Raw genomic sequence first — 16,283 nt, forward strand, 5'->3', positions numbered from 1 at the left:
CTTACCCCTTACCCCTTACCCCTAACCCCTAACCCCTAACCCCTAACCCCTAACCCCTAACCCCTAACCCCTAACCCCTAACCCCTAACCCCTAACCCCTAACCCTAACCCTAACCCTAACCCTAACCCTAACCCTAACCCTAACCCTAACCCTAACCCTAACCCTAAGCAAGAAACTATGTCTAAACTCGTTGTGTCAATGACACGTCATCGCCCACAAAAATATTTCCCACATATGGAAACAGCAGTAACGACTTTTCGAGCAAAGTACCCGTTACAGGAAGACGGTATAGCCAAGACATAAAACATAATTGAATGCTTTGGCATCTAGATAAGTATAGAATACCAGACGAACAGAGACAGCTCTTAAACATCAAAGCTATCCATCCATCAAAATCTGAAGTTAGTAAAATGTTTCCAACTGGGTTCATCCGGTTTACGCTGAAAAATGTACACGCCATGAAATGCCGACATATGGAAAAAGTCAGCGGCAAGAATGTGGCGAACGGTCAGCGCCAGGATGGCGCCAGGATGCACGCAGCGTGACCCCGCGATGCACATGTCCATAGCGAAAAAGGCTCTCGTCAGTCTTATTCTAATTGACCCATGACAAACAAGAAAATTTGATTCCAAAGTCCCGGTCTCAAGCGTTCATATTCCTCGCACGCTTTATATTTTTTCAAAGCACATCAAAATCAGCTGCCTTTCTTTCCTTCACTTGAAAATAAACGGAAACTCTCTATCTTAGTTTAGCACAGTTTCAACAAAATCTAAGGCCGAAAATCTATATAAGACAATCAATAGACCAAGTCGTGACCCTATGACACGGAAAACGTAATTGGAAACACCACATGGTATAGAAAGACATATGGAACAAACACTGGCCATCACGACTCAAATCGTCTTTTCCAGATTGGAGCACTCTTTCTCTAAATAAGATTCCATTGACAAGACTTCTTCAACAATTCATTAATGGAATCCCCAGTCTCTAGCCAACTTTGTCAAAACACAAGGTCTGTGCATAAGCTATAGTTTTAAATGCTTTAAGCAATGATAAAAGGCTTTACGAAAAGTATCCACATACCTTCCTCAACGGTCAACATTGTCCAAGATCAATAATATCTTCCAGTAATGATCTCAATTTCCATTGATACAGCGCTAACAAATGATTAAAAAAGAGAGACAAATCAGATACAATTTCATATGCAAGGGACAAAGTAAAGTAAAGTAAAGTTAAGTCTAGCGAAGCAACGCAATGCACAGTAGAGTAAGACAAGGCAAAATACGCAAAACAGAGCTAATCAAAACATTATCGACCAGCCTTCATCAACGCGTGCATGAAATAAATATATTAATGTTAGGCAACTATTTCCAAACACAAGCTCTAAGCAAAAACTATAGCTTTAAGTGCTTTAAGCAATAATCAAATGTTTCCAACATATGAAAATAGTCAGCGGCAAGAATGTGGCGAATGGTCAGCGCCAGCATGCACGACGCCTGACACGGACATAACTTGGAAAGCTGACGACAAAGCAAAGAATTCATAGAAGCGAATTTCTATCCAACAAAACAATACACAGACATCTAAAAACAATAAAGTATATTAATTTCGTTAGGCTTCTCATTTAGAAAAAAATTCTCTCCTCTCAGTCAACGAGGGCAAAAGGCACGTCCCAACCACGAAAATGTTTCCCAAATATAGAAACAGTCAGCAGTAACGACTTTTCGAGCAAAGTTCCCGTTACAGGAAGACGGTATAGCCAAGATATAAAACATAATTGAATGCTTTGGCATCTTAATAAGTATAGAATACCAGACGAACAGAGACAGCTCTTAAACATCAAAGGTATCCATCAAAATCTGCAGTTAGTCGAATCTCGTCAGCTAATATGTTTCCAACATGTACACGCCACGAAATGCCGACATATGGAAATAGTCAGCGGCAAGAATGTGGCGAACAGTCAGCGCCAGGATGGCGCCGGGATACACAAAGCCTGACCCCGCAATGCATGTGTCCATAGCTAACGACAAAGAACTTTATAACAAAACAAAACAGCTCTAAGTAAAAACTGCAGTTTTAAAAGCCTTACGCCATTATCTTAGGCGTTAAGAGAAATAAACAACATACCTTAATGAGCGGTCAAGTCTGTCCAAGGTCAAGAATATCCTTCAGCGTTGATCTCCATTTCCGTTCCCATTCAGGGAGCGCTAACAAATGCAAGCGCAGGAAAAAACATCGACCTTTATATATCAAACAAATACTTTAGAATTTCTAACTAAATAATACGTCAATTTTTTTTATTTAAGATAAAAGTAAATCAGCAAAACATTATCTAAAAAGTTAGATAAAATCACCTTTTATACAAACCTACAACCTTCAAGAAGAAACCGAGAGAAAGAAATGATCAAAATTCCACCTAAAAATCAATGCGCAAGTGATCAGACCAGGGGAGTGATTCGGTGCTATATCCCTCCGCGTAGTAAACTAACTTTGAAACGCGAATTTTACTCTATACCTAACCCTAACCCTAACCCTAACCCTAACCCTAACCCTAACCCTAACCCTAACCCTAAACCCTAACCCTAACCCTAACCCTAACCCTAACCCTAACCCTAACCCTAACCCTAACCCTAACCCCTAACCCATAACCCCTAACCCCTAACCCCTAACCCTAACCCTAACCCTAACCCTAACCCCTAACCCCTAACCCCTAACCCTAACCCTAACCCTAACCCTAACCCTAACCCTAACCCTAACCCCCTAACCCTAACCCCCTAACACCCTAACACCCTAACACCCTAACCCTAACCCTAACCCTAACCCCCTAACACCCTAACACCCTAACACCCTAACCTAAACCCTAACCCTTTTTGCAAAATGCCGTCTTTCATTTTTTCCAGACATTCAGGGACTTTTCTATTGCCATTTTCAAAAATAGGGGACAACATACAAAATACAAGAGGTTTATGATTAAAAAGCACATTTTCTTGGCCACATTATATTGTTACGATACATGAAACGCTTTGTTTTTTTCGTCAAAAAGGCTAAGAAGAATTTTCCAGAAGCCTACCTGTAACATTATGGCTGTGCATCACTTTCAATCCGTTGCCATCGGACCGTTCATCCAAGCTCTTCTACAAACTTCATCCGGCCATCCTCGCCCATGCCATGGTATTCCAGAAGCCCTTCTTCGCAATTTTTGAAAAAAATTTCGCGAAAACGTGAGGAAACTGCGAGTTTTGGAGTGTCGAAAGTTTGAATTTGTCAACATGCCATTCACGAGGAACTGCTTGTACAGCAAGAATGTTTCACCTGGAGATCATGACGTCATAGTGGCGGAAACATTTGAATATTACATAAGGTAGTTAGTCAGGGGCGTCTCTGATTGGCCAAGAAAGTTGGATATAATCATCTAGATAAATCTTTATAGAGTCTTCTTATTGAAATATATTCGTTATCATTCGTGAGCCTTTTATCTTATCCAGTCAAAGTAAGGAAGTCGTATAAGACTGACGAACCTCTAGGACTTTCTCTCCTATTTTACAAGTTGCACTTTGAGCCTAAATCGCTGGAGGCCGCTATTGCATTGTCTGATATTGACGTTGCTGTTCAACATATGCATTTTACATATACAATGCGGGGTTTTGGCCGCTTTGAGGCATACCTGCACTCCTAGACCGTTTACGAATGTTTATAGAAAATGAAACAGCCCTCTAAGGCCCCTCTCCACTCGCGTTACCGGCTGCATTGTCCATTTCGGGGTGTTCCAACCAAGGTCAATAACCTCTAGGCCTTTTCCTCCTATTTTTCAAGATGCACTTTGCACCTGAATCGCTAGTAGCTTTGACGGCGCTTTTGATCCACGCGGTGTAGCTGGTGGGTGCACTTTTTATTTCGTATAATAGAGGTCGCTTCTTTATTCGAGCAAAGTTTCGACATCTACAATGTAATTGATGTCAGATCCTTCATGCTGATTAGTAAGTGGGTTGTTTATCGTATTTTGTTACAGTTTCTACAACTTTCTTAGCCTGGAGAGCAGCCTGGTGGGACGAAGGGATTTCTGTTCGCACTGAGAATAAGAAAGGGAAAAGCTTGCCACCTTTTTTATTGAAATCAAACATGCTTATTGAATATCGTATTCAAGAAAAAAATAACATGTTGGAATTTGGAACAAAAATATATCGTGAAACTTTCAAGCAAGAAACAAGGCTTATAAAGGGTTATGGGAGGTGAAATATATCACCTTATCGGTATACCGCAAACCTCCATCGACAGCCCGTGACCCTGATCCTGACCCTAACCCCTAAACCTAAACCCCGTGATACAGCTTCTTTACTTGAAACGGTCCTTCTGCCCTCTGACACCTTAGGAATGTCTGGTCTCCTCTCCAGGCATCAACAATAATCGAAGCCCGATGTGTAATATGCAGCTCCTTCCATAACACAGAGCATAACAACAGTTCTGGCTTTTCTTGAATTCAATTTGTGATAACTGTTATGATACAAGTCGTGCACAATGGCTACCGTTACTTACGGTTCCTTCCGTCTTTCGGACGCATAAATGTCCTGTTGTTGTTTGCCTGTACTCAGCCATGATGACGACAGAAGAGTATTATACGGTTGCCATGACGACATAGGTATCACGCATTGTTGTCAGGATAAACAATTAACAATTTTCTGAAATTGTTGTGTCAACCTCCAACTTGTTTCTCGAGCTCTGAAGTAACACAAAACTCTGACTTACGTTCTGGATCTGGGCTAATAAATACTAGTACCATAATCTACGCAGTCTTCCATGCACTTTTTGCTGCACTCTCATACACACTGTACAAATGATGGTGAGCCGTATATTTGTGAATCAGCTTTATTACCAGCATGTTGGAAGATACAACACAAAGGCCGCTGGGATTAGAACAACTGTTCCTTACACTGTAAAACTCAAGGATCATCAAAATACAACCAGTTAAAAACGTTACAAAACATTAAAAATGTCCGCTGCATTAGTCACAAAAGAGCAGGAACCATTAAAATCTGAAGATGTTTGTTTGAGAGAAGCCCAGGGCCTTCAGGCTTTCCTCCATGTCTGAGTTAGAATCTAAAGATGTCTGTTTGAGAGAAGCCCGGGGCCTTCAGGCTTCCCTCCATGTCTGAGTTAGAATCTGAAGATGTCTGTTTGAGAGAAGCCCAGGGCCTTCAGGCTTTCCTCCATGTCTGAGTTAGAATCTGAAGATGTCTGTTTGAGAGAAGCCCGGGGCCTTCAGGCTTCCCTCCATGTCTGAGTTAGAATCTGAAGATGTCTGTTTGAGAGAAGCCCGGGGCCTTCAGGCTTTCCTCCATGTCTGAGTTAGAATCTGAAGATGTCTGTTTGAGAGAAGCCCAGGGCCTTCAGGCTTTCCTCCATGTCTGAGTTAGAATCTGAAGATGTTTGTTTGAGAGAAGCCCGGGGCCTTCAGGCTTCCCTCCATGTCTGAGTTAGAATCTAAAGATGTTTGTTTGAGAGAAGCCCAGGGCCTTCAGGCTTTCCTCCATGTCTGAGTTAGAATCTGAAGATGTTTGTTTGAGAGAAGCCCGGGGCCTTCAGGCTTTCCTCCATGTCTGAGTTAGAATCTAAAGATGTTTGTTTGAGAGAAGCCCAGGGCCTTCAGGCTTTCCTCCATGTCTGAGTTAGAATCTGAAGATGTCTGTTTGAGAGAAGCCCAGGGCCTTCAGGCTTTCCTCCATGTCTGAGTTAGAATCTAAAGATGTCTGTTTGAGAGAAGCCCGGGGCCTTCAGGCTTTCCTCCATGTCTGAGTTAGAATCTGAAGATGTCTGTTTGAGAGAAGCCCGGGGCCTTCAGGCTTTCCTCCATGTCTGAGTTAGAATCTAAAGATGTCTGTTTGAGAGAAGCCCGGGGCCTTCAGGCTTTCCTCCATGTCTGAGTTAGAATCTAAAGATGTTTGTTTGAGAGAAGCCCAGGGCCTTCAGGCTTTCCTCCATGTCTGAGTTAGAATCTGAAGATGTCTGTTTGAGAGAAGCCCGGGGCCTTCAGGCTTCCCTCCATGTCTGAGTTAGAATCTGAAGATGTCTGTTTGAGAGAAGCCCAGGGCCTTCAGGCTTTCCTCAATGTCTTGGTAAGAATCTAAAGATGTCTGTTTGAGAGAAGCCCGGGGCCTTCAGGCTTTCCTCAATGTCTTGGTAAGAATCTAAAGATGTCTGTTTGAGAGAAGCCCGGGGCCTTCAGGCTTTCCTCCATGTCTGAGTTAGAATCTAAAGATGTCTGTTTGAGAGAAGCCCAGGGCCTTCAGGCTTTCCTCCATGTCTGAGTTGAAGGATCGGGTTCCACAGATCAGCACTAGCACTCCACTTCCAGGGGGAGGCAGCTCAGCAGACAAAACAGCCTGGTCCACACGGCCATGGTGGATTTCATCTCCGTATTTGGGTTTGAAATTTTTCTGATCCTCCTGAACAAAAATAGATCAACAATTAGACAAACTCATGGGTAGAAAAGGTCGATCTGAAAACTGACACTTTGCCTTGAAGACTTTAGTTCAAATGGCTCAGCCAGATGGGAAAATAGATATGAATGCCACAGCACACAAAGACACCAGCTGAATTTGAATGTTCGTACTTAGGCTAATGTTTCCAAAACGAATGTACCTGACTGAGGTAGTAGGACACAGAGAAGTTCCAGAAAGCCGCCAGGTTGTCCAGAACGTCTTTAAGGAGAAGGTCTTGGTACCGTCGGCAGGCGTACAGCAGCCTCACCAGCGTCTCATCCTCCTCGTTACCAAGGACACGCCTAGCAACCTGCAGCATAGGCGTGATCCCTGTTCCCGCGGCAACCATCACCACATGGCGATACTGTTGGAAAGGTCAGAGGTCAATGCAGTGACTAGTGTCAATGACATAAAGATTAGATAAATAACTCATCACTACAAACTACGGTAGGTGAAAGTTCTCCTCACCTGGTTTGCTCGGTAAGTGAAAGTTCTCCTCACCTGGTTTGCTCGGTAAGTGAAAGTTCTCCTCACCTGGTTTGCTCGGTAAGTGAAAGTTCCCCTCACCTGGTTTGCTCGGTAAGTGAAAGTTCCGAAGGGCCCTCTCCACTCCACCATATCTCCCACCTGCCAGGTGCGCACGTACCTGGACATCACACCTGTCTGATAAACCTGTCAAACACGAAAAAACATCAGTAAACAAAAAATTGCTAAGATAATATGGGAATAAACTGATGGTATAACAGCCATAAAAATTCTCATCTTCATAATTATATACAATACAGCACATTGCATTATCCAACCTTTGTATCATGCATTACATCATCTAATCTTTCCTGCCAAAATCAATCAAGATGCATTTCCACACCTTAGCTTGATCACATGACCAGCTCAGCTTGATCACATGACCATCTCAGCTTGATCACATGACCATCTTTGCTTGATCACATGACCAGCTCAGTTTGATCACATGACCAGTTCAGTTTGATCACATGACCAGCTCAGTTTGATCACATGACCAGCTCAGTTTGATCACATGACCAGTTCAGCTTGATCACATGACCAGCTCACCTTGATCAACACGTCGAAGTGGCCTCTGGCGTCCAGTGGGCTGATGGGAGTGTACTGTCGGGTCACTGACCTGCTGGCCACTGACCCCCTGAACAAACGACATAACAAGTCAGAGTCTGCTACTATCGGTGCCACAGTCAAATTCTCCTACTATCAGTTCCGCAGTCAGAGCATGCTACTATCAGTACCACAGTCAGAGCCCGCTACTATCAGTACCGCAGTCAGAGCATGCTACAATCAGTACCGCAGTCAGAGCCTGCTACTATCAGTACCGCAGTCAGAGCCCGCTACTATCAGTACCACAGTCAGAGTCTGCTACTATCAGTACCACAGTCAGAGCCTGCTACAATCAGTACCGCAGTCAGAGTCTGCTACTATCAGTACCGCAGTCAGAGTCTGCTACTATCAGTACCGCAGTCAGAGTCTGCTACTATCAGTACCGCAGTCAGAGTCTGCTACAATCAGTACCGCAGTCAGAGCATGCTACAATCAGTACCGCAGTCAGAGCCTGCTACTATCAGTACCACAGTCAGATGGTGTGCTGTACCTTAAGATGATGTGCTGTGCCTTAAGATGATGTCCTGTACCTTAAGATGGTGTGTTGTTCCTTAAGATGATGTGCTGTACCTTAAGATGATGTGCTGTACCTTAAGATGATGTGCTGTACCTTAAGATGATGTGCTGTACCTTAAGATGATGTGCTGTACCTTAAGAAGGTGTTGTACCTTAAGATGATGTGCTGTACCTTAAGAAAGTGTGCTGTACCTTAAGATGATGTGCTGTACCTTAAAATGGTGTGCTGTACCTTAAGATGGTGTGCTGTACCTTAAGATGGTGTGTTGTTCCTTAAGATGATGTGCTGTACCTTAAGATGATGTGCTGTACCTTAAGATGATGTGCTGTACCTTAAGATGATGCGCTGTACCTTAAGATGATGTGCTGTACCTTAAGAAGGTGTGTTGTACCTTAAGATTATGTGCTGTACCTTAAGAAAGTGTGCTGTACCTTAAGATGATGTGCTGTACCTTAAAATGGTGTGCTGTACCTTAAGATGGTGTGCTGTACCTTAAGATGGTGTGCTGTACCTTAAGAAGGTGTGCTGTACCTTAAGATGGTGTGCTGTACCTTAAGATGATGTGCTGTTCCTTAAGATGATGTGCTGTACCTTAAGATGGTGTGCTGTTCCTTAAGATGATGTGCTGTACCTTAAGATGATGTGCTGTACCTTAAGATGGTGTGTTATACCTTAAGATGATGTGCTGTGCCTTAAGATGATGCGCTGTACCTTAAGATGATGTGCTGTACCTTAAGAAGGTGTGCTGTACCTTAAGATGATGTGCTGTACCTTAAGAAGGTGTGCTGTACCTTAAGATGATGTGCTGTACCTTAAGATGGTGTGCTGTACCTTAAGATGGTGTGCTGTACCTTAAGATGGTGTGTTGTTCCTTAAGATGATGTGCTGTTACACTGCTGTACCTTAAGATGATGTGCTGTACCTTAAGATGATGTGCTGTACCTTAAGATGATGTGCTGTACCTTAAGATGATGTGCTGTACCTTAAGATGATGTGCTGTACCTTAAAATGGTGTGCTGTACCTTAAGATGATGTGCTGTACCTTAAGAAGGTGTGCTGTACCTTAAGATGATGTGCTGTACCTTAAGATGATGTGCTGTACCTTAAGATGATGTGCTGTACCTTAAGAAGGTGTGCTGTACCTTAAGATGATGTGCTGTACCTTAAAATGGTGTGCTGTACCTTAAGATGGTGTGCTGTACCTTAAGATGGTGTGTTGTTCCTTAAGATGATGTGGTGTACCTTAAGATGATGTGCTGTACCTTAAGATGGTGTGTTGTTCCTTAAGATGGTGTGTTGTACCTTAAGATTGTGTGTTGTTCCTTAAGATGATGTGCTGTACCTTAAGATGATGTGCTGTACCTTAAGATGATGTGCTGTACCTTAAGATGATGTGCTGTCCCACGGCTAACCCGAGTCGCCTGTCACCAGGAATGTGGAACCTGAACACATATGTGTCAGAGGTCGTGTCAAAGGTCAGCTTCTGGATGTTCTCTAATCTGAAGGCGGTGTACTTGTCTGGACTCAGCACAGGCCCAGCCTAAAGGCAGTCAATCATCAAATTATCAATCAACCAGTCAATCAATCAGTCAATCAAGCAATATTCTCCAAGCAGAGACTACGATCTTACGTAAGAAATCCCGGACAAAACTAACCCTCTGGATCGAAGCCTCTCCTTGGAGAATAATCAAGCAGTCAATCAGTCAATAAATCAACCAACCAATCATACAGTCTTTTTGCTCCAGGTCCGGTGTTGCGAGTGGAAGGTCTCAGAAAATCTTCCAAGGTGTGAATTCTGTTTCAGATGTAATCAGTTTTTCTGTGTCAAAAACTTGTCTACAATAGAGATTCTGCACTGGGTAATTGCAGCCCTGATAGTAAACAGACAGTAAATGGATAATATAACTACCCTACTGTACACAACACTTCTGGTGCTGGAAATAAACATGTAAACTGCTCTCAGTGCGAGGAAATAAACATATAAACTGCACTCACAGTGGGAGGAAATAAACATGAAAACTGCACTCACAGTGGGAGGAAATAAACATGTAAACTGCACTCACAGTGGGAGGAAATAAACATGTAAACTGCACTCACAGTGGGAGGAAATAAACATGTAAACTGCTCTCAGTGCGAGGAAATAAACATATAAACTGCACTCACAGTGGGAGGAAATAAACATGTAAACTGCACTCACAGTGTGAGGAAATAAACATGCAAACTGCACTCACAGTGGGAGGAAATATACATGTAAACTGCTCTCAGTGCGAGGAAATAAACATGTAAACTGCACTCACAGTGGGAGGAAATAAACATGTAAACTGCTCTCAGTGCGAGGAAATAAACATATAAACTGCACTCACAGTGTGAGGAAATAAACATGCAAACTGCACTCACAGTGGGAGGAAATAAACATGCAAACTGCACTCACAGTGGGAGGAAATAAACATGTAAACTGCACTCACAGTGTGAGGAAATAAACATGTAAACTGCACTCTCAGTGGGAGGAAATAAACATGTTAACTGCACTCACAGTGGGAGGAAATAAACATGTTAACTGCACTCACAGTGTTAGGGAATAAACATGTAAGCTGCACTCACAGTGTGAGGATCCCTGCTCTCCTGCGCCGTGCGTTTCCCTTCCCTGAGAGAACGGTACTCCTCCTGCCACAGCCTCATCTCCTCTGCATAGATGTCCATCACACACGGGACGCACCCGCCCCCACAGCAGTCGCTAGGCAGGGGCTTCTCAGGCTCCACCGGCCAATCACAGCCAGCTTCTGCAGTCACATGACAGTTGCTAGGAGAGACACGCCCACCTCCACAGCAGTCACTGGGCAGGGGCTTCGCAGGCTCCGGTGGCCAATCACAGCCAGCTCCTGCAGTCACATGACAGTTGCTAGGAGAAGCTTTTTGAGTGACAGCTGGAGGCAGATCTGAGTTCTCCATCTGAGGACACCCCCCACCCCAAAAAAGTCTTCTCAAGCTTCTTGCAGGACAAACGTCTTCTACTAATAGTAGGCCTAGGCTTTACTTCTTGAATTTAGTCTGGAAGTTTGTATATACAGGTTGATACATCTTTGAATTTTGGAGACTAATTTTACAAATGATAGTATGGTCAGAAAGCAAGGAATGTTGCATTTGATTTTTTTTAACTCCAAAGTACACACACACACAAAAAATGCTGTCACATCAAGTTTTCTAAACTTATCAGGGTGAACTTACACAACATTCGATTTCTCATAGAATTTTGAATATCAATTGCTCCTGGAACACTTCAAATGTTTTTTGGAAGACGTTCTGATGCAAAACAGAATCCTTCAAACTCCCTGAGGGCCTCAGTTCTCGGACTGTATCTGACAAAGTAAAAAGATATAAAGTTTACTATTATAATTTCCTGAGAACACTTCCAACAGTTATCTTTTAAAAATCTAACTAGCAATATGCGAACAAGCTAACAGCCCAGTCCAGCTGACTCAACAGTTGTGGGAGTTTTTGACAGGCACTGAATGCGGCTGAGATTTCTCATACGGCATCCCCAGCATCAGGCAGGTCCACCAGGAGAAGCCGTCCTCCACAGCACACTTGGTGCCTGTTTGGTTGGGCAGGGCGGACTCACACTTTCTCTTCCTGGGGTTGTCTGCAACAGGAAAGGACAAGAGGAGTGGCTACAGCTGTCCCGTACAAGTTGTGATTCTCTTTAGTGAATTATTGTCAAATTGATGAAGAAAAATTTTACAGAGAGAGGGGAGATAGTGGTAGCAATTATTTGACAGAAAACATAAATCTCCCGAGGTTATGAGTTTGTTTGTATTGCATGACCGATAAACCGCCACATTGCGTAACACACAAGGTTTGTACTGAAGAGTACAAGCTGCATATTTGGGGATTTATTTGATCCACTCACACCGGGAAGGACCCCTACTCTTTTCGATAAGTGTGGTGGGTTATTTTACATGCTTGGGTGAGGATCTTTTCGAACACGGGACCTCCATTCCACGTCCTGTCCGATTTGGACATCTCTATCAAAGATAGGAGCTCATCTCTACCTGATTGAAGTGAGGAAATTCTTGTTTAGTGCCTTTTCCAAAGGCACAACGTTGTGGCATGTCAGGGGATTAGAACCCTGGACCACTGGGTTCTGGGCCAAACCTGCTGTTACGCCACTAGGCCATGCCATGAAACTTTGTGAAACTGTGTTTTGCCTTGAGACACTGATGCAAAACAAACACAAAGGACAGACTGCTGTAACCAATAAAGCAGAAGTTAGAATTCTTTTATATAATTATAATACCTTCACAAAGAGGCCAAAACATGTGAATCTTAATCACCCTGCAGTCTGCATCACCCATACCTGAACATGTGAATCTTAATCACCCTGCGGTCTGCATCTGACGGTGACCCATACCTGCGGTCTGCATCACCTATACCTGTGGTCTGCATCACCCATACCTGAACATGTGAATCTTAATCACACTGCGGCCTGCATCTGACGGTGACCCATACCTGCGGCCTGCATCACCCATACCTGCGGCCTGCATCTGACGGTGACCCATACCTGCGGCCTGCATCACCCATACCTGCGGTCTGCATCACCCATACCTGCGGTCTGCATCACCTATACCTGTGGTCTGCATCACCCATACCTGAGTGGCACCGTCCTGCCTGATTACTGTCTCAAATCTTCCTCTCTGGTACTCACTCTGGTACTCACCCTCTGGTACTCACTCTGGTACTCACTCTGGTACTCACCCTGGTACTCACTCTGGTACTCACTCTGGTTTACTCTGGTACTCACTCTGGTACTCACTCTGGTACTCACTCTGGTTTACTCTGGTACTCGCTCTGGTACTCACTCTGGTACTCACTCTGGTACTCACTCTGGTTCACCCTGGTACTCACTCTGGTACTCACCCTGGTACTCACTCTGGTTTACTCTGGTACTCACTCTGGTACTCACCCTGGTACTCACTCTGGTACTCACTCTGGTTTACTCTGGTACTCACTCTGGTTCACGCTGGTATTCACTCTGATTCACTCTGGTACTCACTGGTTTGTTCGCACCTTCCGCTGCTGTCAGCCATCGCCGGTCCGCTCCGAATTTAGGAGGCAAGTCCTACAAAACCATGGAGATAATAACAAATCCTGCTTTCCTCGCCGTTACGGCCGCCATTTTGGGGTAAATGTTTATCCAAGAAGACACCATGTACAGCCGGGGGGTAAGCAGTTTTTGTGATTGTTAAAATATGATATATAATACCACGGTTTTCTCGATTTTTGGATTACAAATCACATATATTATAGTTTTCATGTTTAAAATGTATACATTTGAGTAACTTAGTACGTAACTTGTATTTATAAATAAGACCTCTCTATTATATAACATTGGTATATTCTGAGGCCAAAGGTCACGGCACATTTTTGGAGCGGACCCGGAAGGTGGATCCGATAACAACAGTTTGCCGGACAGAGCGACTTCAAACATCAGTAAAAACGGCAGCGGCGTTAACTCCTCGCTACTGCATGGTTCAGTCGTCCGCCCGGCTGTTGGTGCGATCGCTGCTGTTCCGCCAGATCCCGGGATCTAAGATCGCCCGCCTGTAGGAAAGACCAAGACTCCGGCTGGCTCTGAGAAGGCGAAGGGTCCGCCATGTCAGAAGAACAGGATGAGCCAATTTGGGGTTTTGACCTGGAAGACTGGAGCTCCGAGTTCGACTCCGCTTCTGGCTCGGATGGGAGTGAGTTTGACCTGGAGGATCCCGGCAACTTGGACTGGGCGAGTTTCCTGGAGGAGCCGGGTCTGTCGCTGCGGCCGCAGGTGTGCGACACGTCCCGCCTGCAGGACAGCAGCTTCCGCCAGGTGGCGCTGCGCCGGCTGGGGAGAGTGGGACACCGGCACGGCGACGTCACGGGCAGGACCGTCCCGCAGCTGCTGCTCCGGCGGGAGCAGGGCCTGTGTCAGCGGAGCCCCGGCTTCTCCCCGGGGCATCGGGCCTCCGTCGGCTCCAGGTTCGTCCCCAACGCGCCCTACCTCCAGGCCAAGTACGGCTACAAGGCCTTCTGCGGACAGTACTCGCGCGACGGGAACGTCTTCCTGACGGCCTGCCAGGACCAGCGGATCCGCGTGTACGACACGCGCCGCGGCGGCTTCCGCCTGAAGAGGACGGTCCAGGCGCCCAACATCGAGTGGAGCATCCTGGACACGGCGCTGAGCTCGGACGGGCGCTACGTGGTGTACTCCGGCTGGGCCGACAGCATCTACGTCTGCGAGGTGCAGAAGAAGGAGGGCAGCGTGCACCAGCTGCCGTTTTCCCACGACGGCTTCGCCTCGTGCGTCTTCTCGCTCACGTTCTCGCACGACGACAGCGAGATCATGGGCGCTGCTAACGACGGGTGTCTGTACGTGTTCGACCGGCGCCGCCAGGAGAGGACGCTCTGCATCCACAGCCACAGCAACGACGCCAACGCCGTGACGTTCGCGGACGCGTCGTCGCAGATCCTGTTCTCGGGGGGCGACGACGGGCTGCTGAAGGTGTGGGACCGGCGCATGCTGCGCGAGGAGAACCCGCGGGAGGTCGGCATCCTGCTCGGCCACTTCGACGGCATCACGCACATCCACTCCCGCGGCGACAGCCGCTTCCTCATCTCCAACTCCAAGGACCAGACCATCAAGCTCTGGGACATCCGCAAACTCTCACCCCCCGCCAGCGTGAAGCCCTCCCTCGGCAGGCTGCGCGGCCTGCACCGCTGGGACTACCGCTGGCAGCGGACGCCCTCCGACCGCCTCACCGCGCAGCGCCTGCCCGGCGACACGGCCGTCATGACGTACGCGGGGCACGTGGTGCTGCGGACGCTCATCAGGTGCTACTTCTCGCCGGACTTCACCACGGGCCAGCGGTTCATCTACAGCGGCAGCGCCACGGGCGACATCGTGGTGTACGACGTGCTGACGGGGGCGGTCGCGGCCAGGCTGAGGGGGCACAGGTCGTGCGTGCGCGACGTCTCGTGGCACCCGTTCGCGCCTCGGATTCTCAGCGTGTCCTGGGACTGCACCGTGCGCAGGTGGGAGTGGGACGAGCACGACGCGTCGCCCGTCACAAAGGGCGTCACAAGGGGCGACAACACGGACTGATGTCCTGGAACTGCACCGTGGGAGTGGGGGTACGACGAGGGGGCATTCCCGTCGCCGGTCACAAAGGCGGACAACACGCACTGATGGCACCAGTAAACGAACAAATATGGACGACGACGAGAAGTGCTGATGCCTGACTGAACTACAGACAGTAAAACAAGCCACACGAGAACCATAGTAGAATGGAACTCGTTGTCATCAAGTACTGTAGGAGCTTCCTCACTAAGTAGCTTTAAAGAACGGTTGCAGTCAGATATGCAAAGACTAGGTGTAACAGACCGTTCGGTGTAATATGACCAGCTGCTGCCGCGCCGCGTGCCTGCGAAGCTGGTGTGTTACGCCTAATGGCGGTTATACCGGCTATATAGATACAGATACAGATACACTGATGTTCAGGGATTTTTTACGCGAGCCTGCACATAGTAGAAAACATCAGAGACTTCATGTTTAAGCTGGTGCCATTCTAATTTGGGTTGCAGTGTGTGCTGTGTATACATGTATACAATAAAGTTTACCTTGACGCTGACGTGAGTTTGTGGATTGATAATGATGGCGTTACAGAAACCTCCCTGAGAACCTGCGCTCAGGCTTGCTGGGGCCCTCAGCGATGATTACCATGTTTGATTCTAGGGCTACGTTGTGAAACAGGAACAAAATGTGACAACAAAGCATGAGCTTTTGAAGTCATGTAAGGGTATGTTAAGAAGCTTTCTACCCGTAAGGTAATATTTACATTTTTTGTACAGACGGTGCGTGGGATTCTTTTTTCTGAGTAAAGATCTGCTGTTCAGCTTGTGTGGTTGTCTTGTTTATTACAGTCGTGAAGGTTTAGTCTCACACGTACCTTCAGCTACCGCCCTACTCACACGAGCGCACGTACCTTCAGCTCCCGCCCTCCTCACACGAGCGCACGTAGCTTTAGCTACCGCCCTCCTCACACGAGTGAATGTGCCTTCAGCTCCCGCCCTCCTCACACGAGCGCACGTACCTTTAGCTACTGGTACCGCCATTCTCACACGAGCGAACATG

The 16,283-nt window shown here is 46.4% G+C and overlaps 1 protein-coding gene and 1 pseudogene across 3 annotated transcripts; one reads left to right on the forward strand and one right to left on the reverse strand.

The window, feature by feature from the left end:
- Positions 1–4,848: 4,848 nt before the first annotated feature.
- LOC136444714 (NADH-cytochrome b5 reductase-like) lies at positions 4,849–13,325 on the reverse strand. 3 transcript variants are annotated; one of them, XM_066442412.1, is made up of 7 exons: positions 13,173–13,325; positions 10,724–11,762; positions 9,505–9,662; positions 7,549–7,636; positions 7,012–7,149; positions 6,638–6,841; positions 4,849–6,441 (listed from the first exon to the last, which is right to left on the reverse strand). In XM_066442412.1, exons 2-7 carry the CDS (start codon positions 11,069–11,071, stop codon positions 6,241–6,243), a joined length of 1,137 nt encoding a protein of 378 aa, XP_066298509.1. In that variant the 5' UTR covers positions 11,072–11,762; positions 13,173–13,325; the 3' UTR covers positions 4,849–6,240. The 3 variants fall into 3 exon arrangements, with proteins under 3 accessions (XP_066298509.1, XP_066298511.1, XP_066298512.1); XM_066442414.1 differs by having other exon boundaries at positions 13,151–13,325; XM_066442415.1 differs by having other exon boundaries at positions 7,045–7,149; positions 13,173–13,324.
- A 137-nt stretch (positions 13,326–13,462) lies between these two features.
- LOC136444713 (DDB1- and CUL4-associated factor 11 pseudogene) lies at positions 13,463–16,044 on the forward strand (annotated as a pseudogene).
- Positions 16,045–16,283: the final 239 nt, after the last annotated feature.

The sequence above is a fragment of the Branchiostoma lanceolatum genome, chromosome 11 (genome assembly GCF_035083965.1).
Source record: "Branchiostoma lanceolatum isolate klBraLanc5 chromosome 11, klBraLanc5.hap2, whole genome shotgun sequence".
NCBI classification, from domain to species: Eukaryota; Metazoa; Chordata; class Leptocardii; order Amphioxiformes; family Branchiostomatidae; genus Branchiostoma; species Branchiostoma lanceolatum.

Bases quoted from the DNA above. Each gene is read 5' to 3' on its own strand.
- LOC136444714 (XM_066442412.1), bottom strand. From the start codon at position 11,071: ATGGAGAACTCAGATCTGCCTCCAGCTGTCACTCAAAAAGCTTCTCCT. The intron at 7,637-9,504 runs GTACAGCACATC...TCGTTTGTTCAG, and splicing joins GGACAGCACATCATCTTAAG to GGGGTCAGTGGCCAGCAGGT. The intron at 6,442-6,637 runs GTACATTCGTTT...ATTTTTGTTCAG, and splicing joins TGTCCTACTACCTCAGTCAG to GAGGATCAGAAAAATTTCAA.